This window comes from Ochlerotatus camptorhynchus, unplaced genomic scaffold (genome assembly GCF_037179485.1).
Source record: "Ochlerotatus camptorhynchus isolate MF236.1 unplaced genomic scaffold, CSIRO-AGI_Acam_v1.1 ptg000357l, whole genome shotgun sequence".
Classification (NCBI taxonomy): domain Eukaryota; kingdom Metazoa; phylum Arthropoda; class Insecta; order Diptera; family Culicidae; genus Ochlerotatus; species Ochlerotatus camptorhynchus.
Genome location: NW_027040845.1, coordinates 1,872,802 through 1,895,177, shown reverse-complemented (window position 1 = coordinate 1,895,177; position 22,376 = coordinate 1,872,802). Strand labels below are relative to the sequence as shown.

Genomic DNA, 22,376 nt, shown 5'->3' with positions numbered 1-22,376 from the left:
AACATCTTCCTGTTGGATGGCTCGTTTTCCGACCAACAGGTTGATCAAGTTGTTGGAAGGAGATTCTTAACTGTCCCAAGAAATGAATAGGTAAATTGCCTATCAATCCATCCATTCGTTTTTGGCCCTTCATACAGCGATTTGCTGAATGACAATCAGAGGTTATTAAGCTTGATCAAGTTCAACAGTGAGGAGAACCCACAGCTATCGGGCTATTTTCCGTGCTACAATGTGGTATGCCTTTATAACAGGCTCATTGGTGTTAGTGAAATGTGCAAATGTTTAGTGGTGTTCGTATTTCATTGCAATGTTTATCTTTTTACACGAAACAGCTGTTGGCAGTGATGTAAATCTCACTGTTCGCAGTATGGAATATTATGGCAGAGTGACGTCGTGTGCTCAGCAATGTTCACAATATTTTTGCTTCTAACACCAGCAAGCTGCCTGTTGGCCCGGACCTCGCATAAACGTCATTGGTAGACCGTAGGGTGAAAAGTGTTGATTTTGAGAGAGGCGAAATTTACAGGTGGTGAAATATTTTATTTCAGTATTCCGTGTTTGTTTTTATTTTTCTTGATCTGCGAGGATTTTGACACTATCATTTTTGAAATATGATTTGTCAAATTCGATTGCGAAGGGTAGTTTCTGTCATATGGTTTCCCATTGCTCGCGTAGCTTTTCAAAAGGTCCTAAGTAACAAATGTAAACAAATCGAGTTAATCGATTGAAACTATTCATTGTATGTGATACAAAAACACCCATCTACATTTACATTCATTTAGTTAAGATAATCATAGGTCAAAAATTATTCAGTGTACAGTTTGGAATGATGGGTATTCGATTGTTACTTCGGACATTTGGTCCACCTAACATGATTGGTGTTCATTTTCTAAAGGCGGGGCATGGAAAACCAATCTAAGGTTATAACTAAGGGAACCAGTCATTTGTCCAATGTTAGGTACTCTATTCTGAAATCTGTGCTAGGGATCAGTGTCATGTAGAACAAAATGTCCAATATAAGACTCATTGAGTCTGTCTCGAGAAAAATCGACGTATATTACATGTTCGAAGTACATCTTGACTAGTCAAAACGTCATATGTTGTTTTTTTCCCTATATTGTAACATGAAATTTAAAGTAAAATTGTGATTTTACCCGTTTGCACTGAATTTTCAACATTATTATTCACTGATAACGGTAAAAATTGTATTGAAAAATGTATTGCCTATAAGTTACAATACTAATCTGTCGAACTTCAGCTTCGATATTCTCGAAATGGTCGATATGTTAAATTGGTCCTTTTGAAAAGCTACGCGATATTAGTAGTACTTGCCATGCACCTTCACCATTTTCGTACTTGATGGTGGGGACGCATGGTACCCATTACAGTTAAGATAATTTACCTCCCCTTTAACTGCAAATTAACCCAAAGATAATTTGTAGTCGAACATTTGAAAAGAGCCAATGTACTAAATATAAACAATGACTTTATGCCTCAATTTCTCACGGGCTAAGACTCGACCAGGTAGATCAACAGTATCGTCTGGAAGAGCAAGTTGACAATATCAGATAGAGTTGTTTGTTTGCATTTGACACACTGGTTCTTCCAACATGTTCGTCGAGATTTACGAGGAAAAAACATTTACACAGTTATTTATTAATTTTTGGTGGTGAGTGTCTTCCTAGCGTTTGAAACTAAATGATATTTTTTTGTTGCACAAGTGGTCGCCATTTAAACTTGAATCTGGAATCTAACTTTTTGTTTTTTTTTTTCAGGTTGATTACATTCTTCGGAAAGTTGTAGAAAATATGAAACTAGTGCTACAAGTCTATCGTACATTACTTTTTCAAAAAAAAATTGATATAAATATGATTGAATGAGAAACTGATTATTTGAGGAACACCCTAATTGAGAAATGAAGCATTGCTCTATCAAGAACTAAGCAAAACATGACTTCAGAAAAGTTGCTTGAAATCTTATTTTCTTCAACTTTTCCGAAGTATGCAACCATATTTAACCTCAAATTCAAAAGTCAGATTTTGGATTGAAGTTCAAACAGGAACCTCCCTAATCAACGTTCGCAGCCAAAAAGACCCTCTTAATTCCAATCCACTTCTAGGAAGCCACTGGCCAACTAAAATTAATAAAAAACTGTGTAAACATTTCATCCGTTTTAGTATTCGCGTTAATTCGCAGTGGTAGGGGAAGCAGCTACAAATTAACCCATAATCTCAAAACAGAATGCAACCGAAAATAAATAAGGATGTTCTTTGAAACTCTAAACAAATAAAAACGAAAACAACAAATTGTAACGTAAAACATAACTACACTTGATTCTACACAATCGAATTTGTTCATCTTTTACACTGTTCGCCTTTTGAGTTAATCCACATGCAATAAAAAAAAACGAAACGATTTGAAAACTATAACAAAAATATAATAATAATCACACGACAATGATAAACAAAAAAAAAACGCACGTCTAAAACTACTCCGGAAATCTTTACGGTTTTACCGATCTCCGCGTGTGTTCTGTTGTCCGACGCGCGTTGTGAAAACAAATGATCATACACATGAATTTACATTCACAAACATCGACTATACTTGTTCTTAACAAATGGGTTTGTGTAAATTAATACTTATCATCGCGTTTTGCGTCGTTTTAGGCTCTTGCCTACCGACTTTTTTTTTAATGTCCTTGTATTTTAAATAGGAAATCGTATTCTGGTGGTAGGCTGTTGTTGATACGAGGTGGGCAAAAGTTAAAATTATGAAAATGTCGATTCGTTTGTCGATTTTCTATTTTATCATTGCGCCGTGTTACTGCCTTTAGCTGTTTCGGTTTCTTCTTCTATTATTTTTTTTTGTGATGGTATGTTTTTGTAGTAGTTGAAGCTGTTGTTGTTGTTGTTGTTGTTGATATTCTGCTCTTGTTGAGTCAACTTTTCTTTCCGTAAGAATTTAGATTTGTTGCACGGAGTCTAATTATGTTTGTCAATATAAAAAAGCAACTCTTTCAGAGTTTTGGTTTGTGTGTGTGTGTGTGTGATCGTGGGGGAGATGTTGCACATTTAAAAAGGTACTACTCTTTCTTCTCACAATTGGACTAAATTAGTTAAATAAAAAAGCAGAACACATTATGTCTTCTTTTCCTCTCGCTCACTATACTCATTCGCTTTGTAAGAATAAAGTTTTTTACATTTTCCTCCCCCCATACAATTAGATTTGCAGGGCAATTTGATTCGCACTAACGTTCTGAATGAAGGTTGTCACTTTCTAACTGCTTTCTTCTGGTTCAATCTGTATCCTATGGATTTGATTTTTCTACATTCTATCGCGATACGTACGTACATCTGTGAAAGTTTCTTTTACCACTTTCATTTTTAATGTTTACCTTTGTTTCTTCTTTTTTCCGACAATATACCCTTAAACTAATAGAATTCACAGTTTGACTATAATTTCTAACTGTTTTGGTTTTTCTTTTGGTTTCTTAACTTTTGCTTTTTTGTTCTTGGTTTGTTTTCGTGTGTATAGAAAAAATGTTATTGTATGTGTAGCTACGCGTTCTCGTGTGAGTGAGAGTGTTCAAGAGTTTAAGTGACTGTATGTTTTTGTTCGTGTATTCGCATTGTGTGTATTGTATGCAAGTGTAAACGTGTAGGTGTATGTGTATGACGACGACGACGACGACGACGGCGGCGACGATGTTTGAAGCGTATTTAAGGCCCGTGGACCTAGGGGCCACGGGTGAATTTTTATCCTCCACCGGCCGGGTCCCGGCAGCAGCGAGAGGAGAAAGGAGGGATGGCGGTACGTTGCAGCGTTCTTCTTATGAGTAGATGGTGATGACTTCCCGGCCGCCTCCTCGCACCATCAGCACTCGTTCCAGACCCTCGGTAAGGACCTCCAGGAATTCCATGTCTGTGTTTTGGGTTGAGGTTAAGGAATGGTACTAAAAGGTTTTGGTTTCTTAAAAATGGATATCTAATCGAATATTATTTCAAAGACTTAACCTAGGACTCAACACCATAAGAGTTACCTAGAGAACTGATTTGATGATTTTTTAAAGATTTTTCAGGAACATTTTTTGCTATTACCTTAGAAGATCTTCAAACTCCTTTGAAAGTTGGTAGGAAGTGATAAAAATCTCCACATAGGAATTGAGAGAAGTGGGAATAATTCGCTTTCGATGCATGTTCATGTCAAGAAAGAGGACGACAGCCTAAAAAAAAACCATTCATGGATTTTGTCGTTCACTTATTTCCCGGAAATTATTGTTAAACAGTCTACAATTAAATAAAAATTGTTTTTCCCCATACAGTTTTATCAACCGGTGGAAACTAACGATTTTAAATTGGCTCACTACTTGACTGGCCTACTGGTCCCAAGCGAATCGATGAACGTACCCTATTCGAGTCTAAATTCTAGTACTACACTATGTTTGTTTTGATTCACTATGAAAGTTTGACAGATAAAATGAGGGGTTCGTAGATTTTCCCGAGGGGGGCGACACATCTAAATCTCAATTCTAGATGCTCAAAAAATCTCACACTAGCGAATCAATCTTCGAAAAATCATCTTTCATTTCCGCATCTACTTGCATCGTGCTTCATCTTTTTGCAGGAAATCTTCAAAATCGACATACATCTTCCTTCTATCAACTCAGCGTGCGTGTAGCTAGCCACAGCAAAACACAATCTTTTCTGCATCGTAGATAGAGTCGCCCTCCTCGGATTTTCCTATGTTTCGAGGTATGCTTCGATTAGCTTGGGTCCGAAGAGAGTACTAGAGCTGAGCCAAAAAGTTGAGCACGTTTCTTCGGGACCTTCTGGTCTTAGAGTTACCTCTGTGGTTTCACCCACACTACTTCCAGTTCCCATAGAAAAAAAAATCAGATTTGAGAGAGAAAATTCGCTCTCACGAGCTCAATCTCTCAACATGTCATGTATTTTGATGACACTCTAGTTGTGATTTCCCTCTCACAGATTACAAAATAGAGTACCTGGCACTGCAAAACAGGGGGGTTGGGGCAACAATACTTGAGCAGAATATATAAAATAGGGGGGAAATCGGATATTAATCTAACTGCATATATAGAGGTATCATACATATTTCGACCGCACTGCCCTCTGTTAACAATTAACGGAAATAAGTGTATGCGTCATCGTCTAGCAACACTGTTCCCAAATTACGCAAGTGTCTTCCTTGGCTCGCTTTATAAATCGTTTTTTCACGGTGAATTGCGAAAAGTATAATCAACAATCAATACGAAACTAACGATTTTAAATTGGTTCACCACTTTAGTAGCCTATTGGTCCCAAGCAAACGATTAACGTACCCTATTCTAGTTGAAATTCTATTACTACACTATGTTTGTTTTGATTCGCTATGAAAGTTTGACAGATAACATCAGGGATGTGTGGATTCATGCAGAACATGCAGGGGTGAGTGAAATAGCTTGGGACTGCTTGGGACCGTTGTTCTGGTACTGAGTGAACCAAAAATAATAATGATTTTCTTCGGGACCCAGTGGTCTTAGAGTTACCTCTATGGTGTAACTGCAAGAATATTATTTTGTAGTGCAAAACTGTCAAATGCTTATATGGAATATTGCATGCAAACTTGCAAAGATGGTATTCCAGTTGGAGCTTGCATCGAATCAGTGCTGCGAGTTTTACTGTTAAGTGCTAAGCGGAATAATAGTAATAAATAAATAAATGAAAACAGGGGTTTTTTTTTAATTTATTTTGGATTTGCATGTTAAGCGCGAGTGACGAAGATGATGATGGAATAAACATCGGTTATCGTTAGTCACTCCCACTACAGAAGTAAGTAAGTAGCCTTTAGCCTTAGCCGTAAGTAACCTTTCCACTGAAAGTGCGTCGAAAATCAAGTGGCGCAAAAATCTTTCGAAAACAAAAAGAAACAAAATTAAGAAATGCATTGAATCAGGGATGGAGGAAGCTCGGAAAAAAGTTTTTGTTAACGCTGTTTCTGGGACTCCAAACACTGCCAAGCGATCGAGAGATGGCGAGCAAGGTAGCAGTGGAGAAAAGCCGGACGTTAAGAGGACAACGTCGAATCTTTGTCCAAAAGTGCGCGCTGGATTATCCAATACTGGCAATCAGGCAAAATCAATGAAGGAGACTGACCAGAGTGAAGGAAAAGCTGATGGAAATGGAGGAACTTCAGGATATCCCAAAAGTTCATCAGCTGATTCTAACTCAGGTGGTCGCTCCTTCAAAGATGTTGCAAGTCTAGTTAAGATTGGAATGATCGTAAAAGGATACCCGGAACAACAAATGGAACACAGCACAACACGATGCTGTACAGGATGCTCTGCTCTTGAAAATCGAGGAGCAAAGGCATGAGAATATAAAACCAAAATACACAAAATGCAGCCACAAGCAAGGTTATTTGTCCCTGGTTTGCAAGGATCAAACAACAGCGACGTGGCTAAAAAATGTCACAAAGGTACTCACCCCTTGGGAAAATGCCGAGCTTATTGCCCTGGACGAGGAAGAGGTCCCTCGTCCGAAAATATTCCACGCATTCTTCCCACTAAGTGCAGACTTCAGCGATGAGAGGCTTAAGAGACTCATTGAGAGTCAAAATGATGGTTTAAGCACGAATGGCTGGAAAATATTGAATCGCTCCAACGCAAACAAACATGACGAGTGGACGTTAAATGTTGATGCAGATTCGCTAAAGAGACTGTCGGAACATGACTTCGTACTGAACTTCCGATTTAGCGAAACGCAGCTAATGAAAATCAAAACTCGAGTATCAAACGATGGGTCTATCGCTCGCCCCAAAGGCAAAGATGAGTGATCTAAGAAACAAAATGAAACCCATTAAGTTCCTGCAAGTGAACCTCCCCCATGCAAAAGGTGCTTTTGCTGTATTGAGTCGGAGGTTCAAAAAGGAGGTGCTGGACATGACGCTTATTCAAAAGCCATGGTCCAACAGAGAAAAAATACAAGGAATTGAAATAAACGCATGTAAGTTATACTATGACGAAAAGCAGACTTCACCTAGAACTGTTATTCTGGTTAATAAAACATTGAAATGCTACCCTATTACAGAATTCATCAAACGGGACATCGTTCGCAATCATGGTTGAGGTACCAACCACCAAGGGAAAACCCGAGATTGTAGTTGCTTCGGCTTATTTTCCTGGTGATGCTCCTGAGGTACCTCCTGCTGAGATCGCCTTATTAGTCCAATATTGCAGAGAATACATCATTGGCTGTGATGCAAATGCGCATCATACCGTGTGGGGTAGTACGGACATCAACAGTCGAGGTGAGTGCCTTTTGGAATTTATCTTATCTTATAATATAGACATATGCAATAAAGGAAATGAACCTACTTTTTCAAATGCCATTAGACAGGAAGTTTTGCAACACTGCAATTTCTGAGAAGATTCGAAATTGGCGTGTGTCAGATGAAATCTCACTTTCTGATCATAAACACATTATGTTTGAATGGGGTGGAGGTGATTTACCACCTTCTGCATTTAGAGATCCTAGGAAAACAAACATGGATCAATATGCACAGTGCTTAGATTCAGATATATTTACAAACGACGTAAAGATTGATTCTATCATTTTCTGAAAAGGTAAAAAAAAAAAGAATTGTAAATTCCTACAACAGTAGCTGTCCTATCAAACGGTCGTCTTCTAACAGAGATGTGCCGTGGTGGAATTTGAAATTGGAACGCCTTCGGAAAGTTTCACGTAAGATGTTCAATAAGGCGAAAATCACTTCTGATTGGGCTCAATATAAGAAAACCCTATCTGAATATAATATTGAAATACGAAAATCTAAGAGGCGGTCTTGGATTCAAAGGTGTGAAAATATAAACAGTCCTCCTATAGTCGCGAGATTACAGAAAACGCTTGCGAAAGACCATACGATTGAACTTGGTAATCTTAAGGCCGTCACGAAGTGCAATCAGTCGAAAAGATTTATAACTCCAAATGTAACACATATCAAAAAGCTCTTGGAGCTCAATAAACGGGCTCTTAGTATATACACTGGCATAGTAACTGGGCACTGTTCGAGTAGATATCATTTGAAGAACATTGGTCGGGTTCAGAGCGATATCTGCCGTTTCTGTAGCATAGAACGTGAAACCTCGGAACATCTGCTCTGCAGTTGCGGTGCATTACACAGGCGTATAACTAAATTTCTGCATAGTGTTATCTTACAACCTAGTGGAATTTGGTCTGCCAATCCTGGAAAGGTAGTTGGTTTCATAAACCATATCATACCTGACTGGGAAAGGACGTGTCCAGGCAATTAGCTGTCCACTCATTAAATGGTGGTCAGCTTGCATGATACGAACAGTAAACAGGAGTACCACAAAAGTTCAAATAATGGACGCAGTGGTTCAACTCCCCCCAACAAAAAAAAAAGTGTATGCGTAATTTCGGATAGATGTCGCCATTAAGAACAGCAGTGACATCTGAACGTAAATTAACGCGGAAGCATGGCAACTTGACTAATTATTGATAATTGTTGGTACACCTTACACGTACTTATTAAGTTATGTTTATCTTCTCTTGCTTTAAAGGAGTACCGTCAATGTCATCAGCGGACCAGTTGCAGGGATCCTATAATGTGGAAATATTCAATAACATCGATCACACATAGAATGTCTCGCCAATTTCATTGAAGAACATGAGGAGCATTGGATTATCGTGTAAAAAAAAATCAGCATACATCACCCAAGCAGTACGGCAGATTTTTTTTTGGATATGGATACAAATGACTACCAGCTGAAACAGAGACGCAACTGGGTGGCATAGCCTGGTCAATGTTGTCAATCTGGAAATACCCAACAGAGAATGTTAACTGCAGAATAGGTAATGTTAAAATTTGAACCCTTTTGCAACGATTTTTGTCTTAACATATTTTAAGTATGGATTTAAGTTTATTTGGCGGTTTTTATCGGATATCATACAAAAAAGCACAATATCGACAAAGACATTGTTTAGGGATGTCCTAAGCCATCCAAACTATCCTGGAGTGCTTATTCTTGGTTACAACACTAAAATCATGTAGGCACTGGTTTTCCATATGGAACTATGGTAGTATGTAACGTTATTAAAATCTAGATTTATCATTCTAGATTCATTCTCAAAGCCATTACATATTCTAAGTCTTTTAAATCTTTCAAATGTTCAGATCATATGATCTACTCGATCAAGCAGGGTTTGCACAATATTCTTAGCAACAGAACATATCCAAACATATTCAAGGAGCCTATGCGTATCAATTAATATCATATTCTGTTGTTGATAAGATGTTCTAAGCTCTTCAAATCGTTCTGGAAATTAGATCATTTGATCTATTAGGTCAACTAAAATGGAACAATGAAACACGGCCAAGTAGATTCATTGAGTCAATACGCCATCATTTATGATCCCTCTATATGTATATCCAATGTTCTCCGTTCTCCAAATTGTCGTGGAGTTCACATCAAATGATCTACTAGTTCAACTACGACTGAGAAAATGTCAATAGCATCGAAACATGTAGAAACAGATTCATAGAGTCTATACGCATCATTTTCGATCAATTTCCATGTATGTCCAAAAGATTCATTGAGTCAATGCGCATTAAATACGTCAACCACAACTGAGGCAATGCCTCTTGCAGCGAAACATATCCAAGTAGATTTAAGCATAGTTTACGAACCATTTCCATGTATAAAAACTTTACTCGAAAAAGGTGAGACACATTGATTAGTTTGTAACTTTTTAGCGTGTGGGTAAAAATGGATGAAACTTTGAATGAAACCAGCTAAGAGTGTAATGTTTACGCTGGCAGAATTTCATCACAATCTGTCAAGTGGTTACCGAGATGGCATCGAAGCAAGAGCAGATCCACCAAAAAATCTTGTGCGCCGTCGTGAAAAATCCGACTGCGTTCCACAGATGGATCGGGAAACACCTGGGAATCCATCATTCGACGATCTCCCGGGTGGTGAAGTCATTCAAGGATAACCAGCGGAGGAGTGTTCAAACGTTTGCCGAATCGATTGTTTCCATCTGGATTGTCCAAAAAACGATGAAGCTTGCCGGCATCCACGTCTATAAAGTCCGAAAGGCACCGAACCGGAACGACAAACAAAAAATGGTGGCCAAAACCGGCACCAGGAAGTTGTACCGGGAGTGGCTGACGAAACCGAGGTGCGTCGTGATGGACGACGAGACTTACACAAAGCTGTTGTCGGGGTAGTAGTTTTACGTTGCCACTTCACGGTTGCCCGTTCCTGAGGAGGTAAGGAAGAAGAAGGTGGACATATTCGCCAAAAAGTTCTTGGTTTGGGTGCGGCGAGATAAGCCAGCCGTACATCACGACGGGTACCATCAACGGGAAAATCTATTGGGACCAGAGTTGCGACCTATCACAATCACGATCGTCAAACAGCTGATCGTAGTAACGCTTTGTACATTCCTATCAATGTGCTCGACGAAGCTCTTTTCATGACCATCCATCAAATTGACGATAGAAGTAAAAAGCACCTGGTGAATGTCGTCTTCGGTTGTGATCCATCACCGATCTGGTCATTTCCGACCGAGACGGCTAATACATAGGTGTAACAGTCGGAAGAAGTGTTAGTTTGTTTACTTAAATGAACCATGCCCATTTTGTTATGGCATGTTTGCTATAAGAAATGCGCCTCGTGTTTATTAGCGAATTTCACATCAAAGATTGAATAATTGAGTAGGAAATCAGTTTGGCACGGCATTTGTGACCAGCATACACCTTCCGGTAGTATGAAACAGGTCAAAAACTGTTCAAATCCGCAGATAAATTTTTTGTTTTGAATTTCTGTATAGCAAAATAGTGAACTTTTCGTGAACATTAACGGCAAAGAACTCACCAACACTGGGAGACTGTGAGTTCCTGCACACCTGTCATAAAACCGTCTCGATTTCCGACAATCTCGACACTCATCATGCTCGTTTTGAAGCAGTTGTTGCTTTGCTTGCTTATGTGAGTTGCCTGCCAAGATCAAGATGGGAAATGACAGGTGGGCAGGAACTCACAGTCTCCCAGTGTTGGTGAGTTCTTTGCCGTTAATGTTCACGAAAAGTTCACTATTTTGCCATACAGAAATTTAAAACAAAAATTTTTATCTGTGGATTTGAAATGTTTTTGACCTGTTTCGTACGACCGGAAGGTGTATGCTGGTCACAAATGCCGTGCCAAACTGATTTCCTACTCAATTAATCAATCTTTGATATGAATTTCGCTAATAAACACGAGGAGCATTTCTTATAGCAAACTTGCCATAACAAAATGGGCATGGTTCATTTAAGTGCGCAATTTTATAGAGTTTATGCGCATAATTAGGTTCCACTGTCGATAATGTTTCACATGTTCTACGTTTTCCAAATTATCCTTGAATTCTGATCATTTGATTTAGTACACCAACCATGAAAGAGACAGTCTGAAACATATTTACAATCAAAAATTTCTTAGTAATTACGATAAACTTGTCGGCCTAAGACCGTTGGTCATTGCGGGTGACTTTAAAGCATGGGCGGTGGAGTGGGGTAGCCACCAAACCAACCAGAGAGGATACATCCTACTGGAGGCAATGGCCAAACTGGACGTTGTACTAGCCAGTACCTACAGAAGGAATGGTGCAGAATCCGTCATTGATGTGACGTACTGCAGCCCGTGTTTGGAGGACAACCTACACTGGAGGGTTGATGAGGGTTACACCCATAGTGACCATCAGGTGATTCGCTACAGTGTGGGGCTAGGTGAGAGGTGAGTGGCAGGAGGGAATCCTTCCTGCGCTCGAGGCTGGCGGACGTCGTTGAAGGTCGAATAACCCTTGATCTGACGGGGGAAGAACTGATAGCATTGCTGACAAGGGCATGCGATACAACCATGTCTAGGAGAGCCTATCTCAGGCATGGCCATGGACCGGTGTACTGGTGGAGCGAGTCGATTGCTATCCTCAGGGCGTCTTGCCTCCATGCGAGAAGGAGGATGCAACGAGCTCGTACGGCCGAATCTCGAGAGGAACGCCGCGTCGCTCTTCGAGCGGCTAAGGTGGCCCTCAACAAAGAGATCGCCAGACCTGTTTTTTAGACCTGTCTGGACGTATGCATCTTCCCATATGCGTGGAAGCGTCAGAACCCGGTGCTGCTCCCGAAGTCAGGAAAACCCCCTGGGGACCCGTCAGCATACAGGTCCATTTGTTTGCTGGACACCACTGGTAAACTGCTTAAGAGGGTCATTCTCAACAGGTTGTCGGCTTACACCGAAGTCAGTACGGGTTCCGTAAAGGCAGATCTACGGACGTCATCCAGACGGCAGAGGTGGTCCACCGGAAACGAAGGGGTATTCGTTACTGCGCGGTGGTAACTCTAGACGTGAAGAACGCGTTCAACAGCGCGTGCTGGGGGGCAATAGCCCGTTCGCTACACCAACTCCGAATTCCCGGAGGGCTGTACAAGATTCTGGAAAGCTACTTCCAGAATCGTGTGTTGAAGTACGACACATAAGATGGCGAAAAATGCGTTAGAGTCACCGCAGGAGTGCCACAAGGCTTCATCCTGGGCCCGGTGTTATGGAACGTCAAGTACGACGGAGTGTTTAGGATAAGATTCCCAGTATGCGTGAAAATTGTAGGTTTTGCCGACGATGTCACGCTGGTAGTCTACGGGGAATCCCTCGAGGAGGTAGCGCTGACAGCGGCTCACTCCGTCAAGCTTGTGGAGGGATGGATGAGATCCAGGAAACTGAAGCTTGCCCATCACAAGACGGAAGTGGTCGTAGTCAACAAGACGTTGACAGTCGGCGAGAGCACAATTAGGTCTATGCGCTCTCTGAAACTCTTGGGGGTTATGCTCGATGATAAGCTCAGCTTCGGGGGCATTATCCCGCATGATGTCAAACAGCTCGGCAGTGAGTGCCAGTAAGCGCAGGCTCCTCGCTGGGGTCGTAGTATCTATCCTCAGATACGGCGGCCCTGCGTGGGCTGCGGTACTGGATATTGACTGTCACAGGCGGAAATTAGAGAGTACACACAGGCTAATGTGCTTGAGGGTGGCCAGTGCATACCGCACCATCTCGAGGGAGGCTGCCTGTGTCATAGCAGGGATGATGCCAATCGGCCTCATCATTATGGAGGACGTGGTGTGCTATGACACGAGGACCGTTCGAGGGGTGCGCAACAACGTGCGAGCGTTGTCGATTGCGAGATGGCAGTCGGAGTGGGAAAACTCCACAAAGGGGAGGTGGACCTCCCGCTTGATACCTTCCGTATCCAGCTGGGTCAACAGGCGCCACGGGGAAGTAAACTTCCACCTGACACAGTTCCTGTCAGACCATGGCTGCTTTAGGAGTTACCTATGTGGACATGCAATTACTCCCACCTGCCCCGCGTGCGCTGGCGGCGAAGAGTCGGCCAAACACGTTGTGTTCGCCTGTCCACGCGTTATGCTAGCGATATGCGGAGCGGATACCAGTCCGGATAACATCGTCCCTAGGATGTGTGGTACCACCGAGAACTGGAGCGCGGTGGTGACTGCGGTCACCCACATAGTTTCGGAACTACAACGACAGTTGCCTACTGCCCGACTAGATCGATAGAGTATTGATAGAGGAGCGGCATAGCGCTATAGCGCCCCTCCCACGAAGTAATGCCTTCGGGCGAATCCGGGGAGGTCAAGGGCCAAGCGCACAGGGTAAGGTTTAGTGGGTCGGGAGTACAATTCTCCATTCCCCACACCCTGAGTTCTTTCTCAAGTGTCTGTGAGCAGATTCCCCCCTGTATAAAAAAAGACCAAATATTCAGCTTACAGACTAAACCATTAGGCCGAGAACAAAGGGGTCGAGTATTGAACATATTACTTCCATGTCGTTCAAATAACCGTACGTTCGTAGCAAAAAAAATATCAAAATTTACGTTCGGGAAAACCCTTATGATTATCGTTAGGATGGCCTAGAAAGGGTTGAACTCAAATTTGGCCGTGCTTAGCTGTTTTATCAGTCAACATTTTATACTCTCCATGATTGAGTATAACCCATTTGTCTGTCATTTGGTCTGAAATCCAGAACGATTGGGAGAACCTAAATCATCTAATATACCTAAAGAGGATTGTGAATTTTGCGCATAAACTCTATGAACCTGTTTGGACATATTTCGTTACTTAAGACATTGTACCAATCGTGGTTGATCTAGTAGATAATCTTATCTGAACCCCAGCACAATTTGGAAACTCTGGTACATCTAACATGCATAAAATGGATTGTAAATGATGTGCCTTAACTCCATGAACCTGTTTGGACTCGTTTCGTTGCTAAATACATTGTACCTTTCGTGATTTATCTAGTAGATCGTTTAATCAGAACTCTCGTACGATTTGAAGAACCTAGATCAACTTATAAAGGGTTATACGGTCAAAACTTGGTCAATATCAACTTGACGTATTTCTTTCAATTTTGCATTTAAAAAACCTGAACACCCCTCATTTTGAAGGTGTGTGTGTGTAGAATGTTGCTCCTATTTTGATTTTGGAATTCACTCTTCAGTTGTCAAAATGCCGTCCAAGCAAGAGGAGCAGCGTATCAAAATTTTGCTCGCGCATCGCGAAAATCCGAGCTACTCGCACGCAAAGTTGGCAAAATCACTAAAAGTTGCCAAATCAACCGTTACAAATGTAATTAAAGTGTTTGGGGAACGTTTGTCGACAGCCAGGAAGTCTGGATCGGGGGGAAATCGAAAACCGGAAGCCGCTGAGACGTTGCCGGTAGTTTCAAGCGAAACCCTAACCTCTCTCTCCGAGATGCCTCAAATAAGCTGGGTGTATCGTCTACAACCGTGCATCGAGCCAAAAAACGAGCCGGACTATCGACTTACAAGAAGGTAGTGACTCCAAATCGCGATGATAAACAAAATACGACGGCCAAAGCGCGATCCCGGAGGCTGTACATGACGATGCTGACGAAGTTTGACTGCGTGGTAATGGACGACGAAACCTACGTCAAAGCCGACTACAAGCAGCTTCCGGGACAGGAGTTTTATACGGCAAAAGGAAGGGGAAAGGTAGCAGATGTTTTCAAGCACATGAAACTGTCAAAGTTTGCAAAGAAATATCTGGTTTGGCAAGCCATCTGTACCTGTGGCTTGGAAAGCAGCATTTTCATAGCTTCCGGGACTGTCAACCAAGAAATTTACGTAAAAGAGTGTTTGAATAAACGTCTGCTGCCTTTCCTGAAGAAACACGGTTGTTCCGTACTGTTTTGGCCGGATTTGGCATCTTGCCATTACGGTAAAAAGGCCATGGAGTGGTACGCCGCCAACAACGTGCAGGTGGTTCCCAAGGACAAGAACCCTCCCAACACGCCAGAGCTCCGCCCAATTGAGAAATACTGGGCTATTGTCAAGCGGAACCTAAAGAAGACCAAAAAAACTGCTAAGGGCGAGCAGCAGTTCAAGGCAAACTGGCTTTCTGCGGCGAAGAAGGTGGACAAGGTGGCTGTACAAAATCTGATGGCAGGGGTCAAGCGTAAGGCCCGGCAATTCGGATTTGGAAAAGCGGAAGCCTAACTGAATATTTTTCCTGAATTTTATACTAATTGAACTTGAAAAAGAAATTTAATTTGATTTTTTAAATAAACGATTTCATCGATTTACACGCGTTTTCCCTTGACCAAATTTTGACCGTATCACCCTTTATACCAACAGGACAATGAATCGTTAATGATGCGCATAGGCCGTATGAATCTGATTGAACATATATCATTGTGAAGACATCACCCTGTTTGATCCAGTAGATCAAATAATCTGAACTCCACGACAATTTGAAGACCCTAGGTTTTATCGTGGTCTAGGAAACTTATACTGAATTATAAACTCAAGCTTAATGAACGCTGGATTTTCCAGGTGACTGTGTACGATTTTTTTCTACGATTCTCTTCCATGGTGACTGTCTCCAAAACAAGAGCATTTTATGAACTGAAAAAGTACACTGTTTTTGTTTTTATTGTTGTCAACAAATACACGTCAAAAGGTTCCAAAAACGTTCTCTAGGAGCGCTGTAATAATCCAAAGAGTTTGTTCCATTACTAAGTGGGCCACGGTTTATGTTCTCAATCATATAATCCTCATAAGGTTTTGGATATCTAAGCGATCGACGTTGGCTACAACCTTGTCCTTTTATATTTTTACTGTAAAGCTAACATCTGAAAGTACAACTTTGCCGAAAAAAGTATGGGACTACTTAACTATTTCTTGTGATTTTATATAGCCAATCATAGGAGGTTTAAGGCAAAAAGTAAGTAGCCACCCAGGACGGAAGCATCGCTGGAGCTGTTCGGGATACATGATCTAACGCAAGAGACCTGAGCAGGAGAAATATGGTTTCAAAAGTAGTTCAAATCACCCAGGCTCAACAATGTATGGATGTCCCGATAAAAATTTTTGAACCCGTAAAATTTTATGATGCTCGCCGCAACTCTGTGCGTGTAAATCATAGTTGTGTTCACAAAATATTTCTTCAAATCTTCTACTGTTGAGATTTATAAATTCTACAGGTTCGATGATGTACCGACTGAATTTTTCAACCCAAATAGTCATCTAGTTAGATTTCCTAACTGAATTTTTGAACCCTTAGTTTCCATAAAGCATCATAACACCATGTTAGCTGTGCGACATATACATAATAAAGTTGGCAAAATATTTTTGATTCTTCAAATCAATTCCAGAGATCTGACCTTGAACTTCTATAGGTTCAACTAGGTATTCTACGATGACTAGACTGAATTTTTCACCCCGTGAAGCTTCGTGAAACCTCATAATATCATGTGAGATATATGATCGAAATGACAAAGAATTTCAGGTTCTCCAAATTATCCTGGAGGTTCGATCTTGATGGTACGTGGTGCCCCGACCAAATGTTCGATCCCGTAGAGCTGCAGTTAATGGTGTTGAGCCAAAGGATTGATACAGGAATGTTAAAAACATATGATTTTGTTGCAAAAAAGGATACAGTTGCTTTCCCGCTCCATATGCGTTTCCTTCGGTGGGCCGGGCAGGTTCAGTATGACCAGTTGAGCGTCGTGCGATTTGTTGACTATAACCTCGTTGAGTTTCACAGCCGTGTGCATTCGTCTCACGTTGCCTTCATCACTATGTGTCGGGGATGAGAGAATAAATGAGCCGTCATCAGTAAAATGCGATTAAGCGGCTAATAGCAGACATAAAAGGAAGGCATTTTTTCCCGGTAAGATACCACGTCCGCTATTAGCACGCGAGCGAGCGACCGACCACCGGATGGTAGCAGGTATAGGTTTTCTGAATAACTTACGGCTTATAATTAGCTTTACTAGGCGATTTGGGCGTTTCGTCCCCGGCGCTCTTCTTGCTGTCCTTGCCGGGCGAGGCCACATTGTTGGCCACTGGCTGCGGGGATGGTTGCTGTTCCTTCTTTTCGGAATTTCCATTGTTCACTTCCTTGTCGTTCTCGCTTTCTTTGGTGTCCTTCTCCTTCTCTGATTCAGTCTGTTTGATAGAGACGGGTGCGAAAAAGGTGTTTAAAATTCAATCAAGGATGACAAAAAGGATGGCTGGCGACACGATAAATTTCGTACCTCATGCTTTTCCTCACGGTCGTCGTCATTGAAGATGTCCTTGTTCTCGGATGGATCGGCGAACCGAACCTTCGATGCCGTTCGAGTGTTGTTCTCCATGTGGTGATGGTGATCCACGATTGCTTGTACCTGGTTTGGTTTTGGTATGATCATGGCGTTTTTTTTTTTGTTTTTAAATAAATGGCGAGAGAAAGGTGAGAAAAGCAAACGGACCAAATATTAGAATGTTGTTGTTTGGAAGAAAGGAAAAAAATGCATTAAACTGAACATATTTTCGTTCGGTTGTTGGACGGTTGATGATTCTGCCTTTTTTCGTTTTATTGATAAAACGAGGAGGGAGGTGGAGCACTGGAGATGTTTTAGCTCAGATACAGCTGGGCGTCCTGCTTGGATTAACGGGAGTTGAAAATAATACTTTTAACGATCGGTGAGTAACAGCGAGATAAGAACGATGGGAAAAGTTAAATTATACTGAAACTTGAATTGCAGATGGGGATTTTTTATGAGCATTTTATAGAGTGAGAATAAGTTGGATGTTAACCTTATCCCGGGGGTTATTGCGCAATGAGTTGCGGACATTTTGGTTATTTATTATTGCGATAAATGGAGGAGGATGGCTGACTTGAATTTATTAACTTGAAGTTGTGAGGATTGTCAAGGAATAATGGGTTGTTGCAGTTGGACTTGGACGATGGTGGAAAATTTCAATTACGATGTACGCGGATGTACGGGTTAGGCAAAAGATGTGCGTCTATCTTTAAAAACTGTCGCATTAATAACCCTTCGCTCATTTTCAACTTCTATTCTTTTTTTTTTTTTTTTTTTTATTTATTATAGTCACTTTAACGCTCTTGGGTCATTCGTGACTTGTCCGGGGGTGAGATTTGAACTCGTGACTTTGGCGTCAGAGGTATGGATGCTAACCACTACGCCGGGGTCGCCCCCTCAACTTCTATTCAATTTTCATACTGCCGTACTCTAACGGAACTATCCACCTACCATCTTCTAAAGATCATTCTCTAGCTAATAAATTATCACACTAAAGCTTCATGTTAGCATTTCCAACCAACTCTGAAAATCGCTAACTTCGCGTATGAAGTAACATAAAAACACTTTGAATGTAAAAAAAACTAGTTCAATGGTAGTCATTTGAGAGGGTCCAATGCGACATTGGCCATGTTGCGATGCCTCAAACCACATCAGAATTCATCTACTTCAAACTTTTGAATAAAATTAATGCATGCTAGCATGAAGTTTGCATCTTTTAGTAGTATTATACTGCACAAAAACTTCGAAAATGTTAGCAAACATTCGTCTTGTGGACGTTATAAAGTGAGCCATGTTGATGAGAAAATTAGTTAAAAGTGAACTATTTTTGAAAACATAATAAAACCGAAATTATGTCAATCATTAAAACAAATACTTTTTCTTTATAGTTATGAACATAGAAGTTTCTTTTTTCTTTAAAGTTATGAAGAAGTTTCTTAGACTTTCTTGAACTAAATTAGTGCCGGTAAAAATAGGTCCAATATGATTCATTTTTGGATAGGTCCAACAAAAAATCATTACTCAACCTTACGTACGAACGTATGCGGTTCCAAAGGTTGTTACAAATTTATTTGAATTTCCTAACTTGAGTTGAAGGATCTTCTCCAGCGTTCCAATTCCCAATCAGTCGATGGTGACGCATTACCTCTGACTGCTTTCATGTTGGCTTGATAACACCGAACTCTCTCTGCAGTGGTCTTTGGTCGTTTCTGAGAACCGTCTGCCTAACGATCCTTCGCATTCAACTGACTGTAAAACATATCTGGTACCTCTATAAATGCAATTAGATTAACATCCTTTTACATATTCTGCTCAAAAGTTACTCTCTGCCCCTCCCCATTCAGAAAAAAATTGCAGGATATCCTGTCAGGGGCGGAGCTCAGAAAGTATGTTTTGGGCAGTATATGTACAAAAAGGATGGACTGTCGGATGTGAATCTTATTGCATATATAGAGGTACCAGATATGTTTTACAGTCAGTTGTTGATAAATCACGAACTGAATATCAAAAATAAAATACAGTCATGCCTCGTGAGCGAATTTTTTCTAAAATTTGAGTGTTTTAGCTCTCTGTGCAGAAGCGGGTAAAATTGTTTACTTTACTTAATTGTAGTTTGTCAATTAACCACTTCTTTAGAGCAGTAAAAATGACGTTTACTACTACTCGAACTTTGAAATAAAACATTATTTTGAGATTTTTTCTTCCAGAATTACGAGAAAAGTAGCCAACATTTGTGCGTTTCATACAAAAATAAAAATAAGTTTGTCCAGTTTTGTAGAAAGTCACGCCAAAACTGCTTGACTGCTTGGTAAATTGTTATTTATCGAAAAAAAAGTGGTTGTTAAAGTTCGTGTATTTTTAAGGTTGTCATTAAAGGAAGGGAGGGGGTGTTTCGTGACGCTGATGCCCTGCTTACATTATTCTGGCTACTTTTTTGCACAGTGCTAGTACACTAGCGCAAGCAAATCCGCATAGATGTAAACACCACATTAATCACTGACTTGCTCCTGCTTGCTGCAGGATCCGGTGCCACGCCGTCCGAAGCGGTAATGAGCAGAGGCACAACAGCAGCGCTGTTTTATATCTTTTCAGGTTCAAGCAGAACGATGTGCAACCAAGTGGTATTCGATTATGATGACTGGGTTTGGGGGAAACGTATATTTCATGAAAACAGTGATAAAACTATCATTTGTACATTTTTGAAAAGTTGTTTTATCGAAAATTTGAAAAGTATTTATTTCGTAAAGTAATATCCTATCGATTGCCGTATTTGGACTTTGATTTCATCTATAAATGACAAAGTTACAAGCGTTCAAAACCTAACATTATTTCACCACACATATTTTTTGATTTGCCCCCCAGTATAGTCGATAAAGACGTAGTTCTACGTCAAAAACACGGGCTGGACAGTAAATGTGAGTAGCTATGTAGTAGTAAAGGAGTATTTTCCAAGGTTTATGGAGTATTTCGTCGTTACAATTCTACAAAAACCATTTTCCCCTTTATACCAAGAAAGTCGAAAAATGTTCCAACTTAAAAATTTGCTCGACCATACATGGGAATTGAACTTGGCTAAGAGAGGCCTAATGAATTATCACATATCTTCTCAAAAGATACTATTGTTTGAAAATCTAACACAGAATTATTTCAACAACTTGGTCAATTTTCCGATATCCCACATTCATAAATACTTTTTGCGATTTCATAAAAAAAAAACAATATTAGCTCTAGTGTTGGGAAAATATCAAAAAATCAAATCTCACTAACGCCCAAGATCACGCTTTATTTTCGTAGACAAAAATTAACAAGCAAACTACTGCGGTTGATTTTGCAAGCTGTGATATCGCAGCTCGGAATATTAACAAAACTCACCAACTGCAAATCTCTCCAAACTGTGGTGAGATTGAGTTTCATGATTTTTGCTTTACACCCGAATGCAACCGAAACTTCCATAACGGCTTGCAGCAGTCCCTTCGCTTCTGCCATCGGTGAAGATTAAAAAGAGATAGCAAACTATGCTTTCTCTTTCTAAAAAACGATGTGCAATGGAATCATTTTTGTGTCGAGTCAACTCTCAGCTTGATTTTTGCACGTTGTGAATAGTCTCGCAATATCAAAGGAGCTTGTAAAATCAATATCAAGCCTGATATTTTGTTTCAATATCACGCGTGATATTACGAGCGCATGAGAGCGGAAGAATATCAATTGATTTCTGATTTTGCCAACACTGATAAGCTCAATACCAGTTTATTTTTGAAAGTTGTTTTCAGATCTTTAAAAACTAAGTTACGTCTACTATCCCTTACTCGATATTCCCTAACTCGATCAATTTTTAAGTCAATGTAAACTCAGGTTGTAATTTGTAATGGAAACGTAGGAATAATTTTCTCAAACTCGTTTGCTTGGACAAACCTCTAAGGAAGTCTTATCTGGAAACTTCAACATCACACATGACAGCTCCTACAAAAGATACCGAATGAAACTGGAGCTCCACATTTACTATAGTGCAGCAAACAGGAAGTGAAAATTTCATCAAGTTTCAGTTTCAAGACGCTTCCTTAGAGATTCACCTTAATACTCCGAATACGATGCCTCCGAAAAACGCGTAACTGCTAGTTTGCAATGGCATAGCTTAGCCATTTTTGATGAATTTCAAAAATAAAATGAATCACATAACTAGTGGAAAATATCCATGTGAATTTCATATAATTTTCATGTGATTCCAATGACAAATGAACATTTTGTGTCCAATGAAATCTATATGGTTATTCACATAGAATTTATTATGATGTGTGATATACAGAAAAAAAAGTTAAGGGTTGTGTCCAAAGCACGACCGCATTGTTGACGTAGAACTACGAGATTGTTGTTGATGCTCCGTTCACTAATATATTAATAACAAAATAAATGGTTTAGAAAGTTAACTCCAAAATAAACAATTCATTATTCAAATTTTTGAAATTGGGCGGTTATTGAATAAACCATTACCTTTGGCCGCTTTCTTGTTGGTTCGACACAATCTAACGCGTTCAGCAACGGTCCACGTCTATTTCGCAGGTTTTCCTGCCTACTGGTCTCTCACGCGCTTTCGATAATCGCGGAGATATTTAGCAGCCATGCATTGAGAAATTTTGAAGATTTTTACAGAATTTCTCATTAAACACTTGATTAACTTCGAATATGGGCTCTATCCAACGCGG

At 40.4% G+C, this 22,376-nt stretch overlaps 1 protein-coding gene across 7 annotated transcripts in view; it reads right to left on the bottom strand.

Moving 5' to 3' along the window:
• Positions 1-2,304: 2,304 nt before the first annotated feature.
• Positions 2,305-22,376, bottom strand: part of kcc (solute carrier family 12 member kcc) — an 836,076-nt gene continuing 816,004 nt past the window's right edge. For all 7 annotated transcript variants that reach the window (XM_065231465.1, XM_065231467.1, XM_065231461.1 and 4 more), the window contains 4 exons: positions 17,629-17,757; positions 17,346-17,539; positions 17,028-17,167; positions 2,305-3,921 (listed from right to left, as the gene is read on the bottom strand). In XM_065231465.1, the coding sequence (XP_065087537.1) occupies positions 3,830-3,921; positions 17,028-17,167; positions 17,346-17,539; positions 17,629-17,757 (555 nt within the window). In that variant the 3' untranslated portion in view covers positions 2,305-3,829. The remainder of the gene's footprint in view (positions 3,922-17,027; positions 17,168-17,345; positions 17,540-17,628; positions 17,758-22,376) is intronic.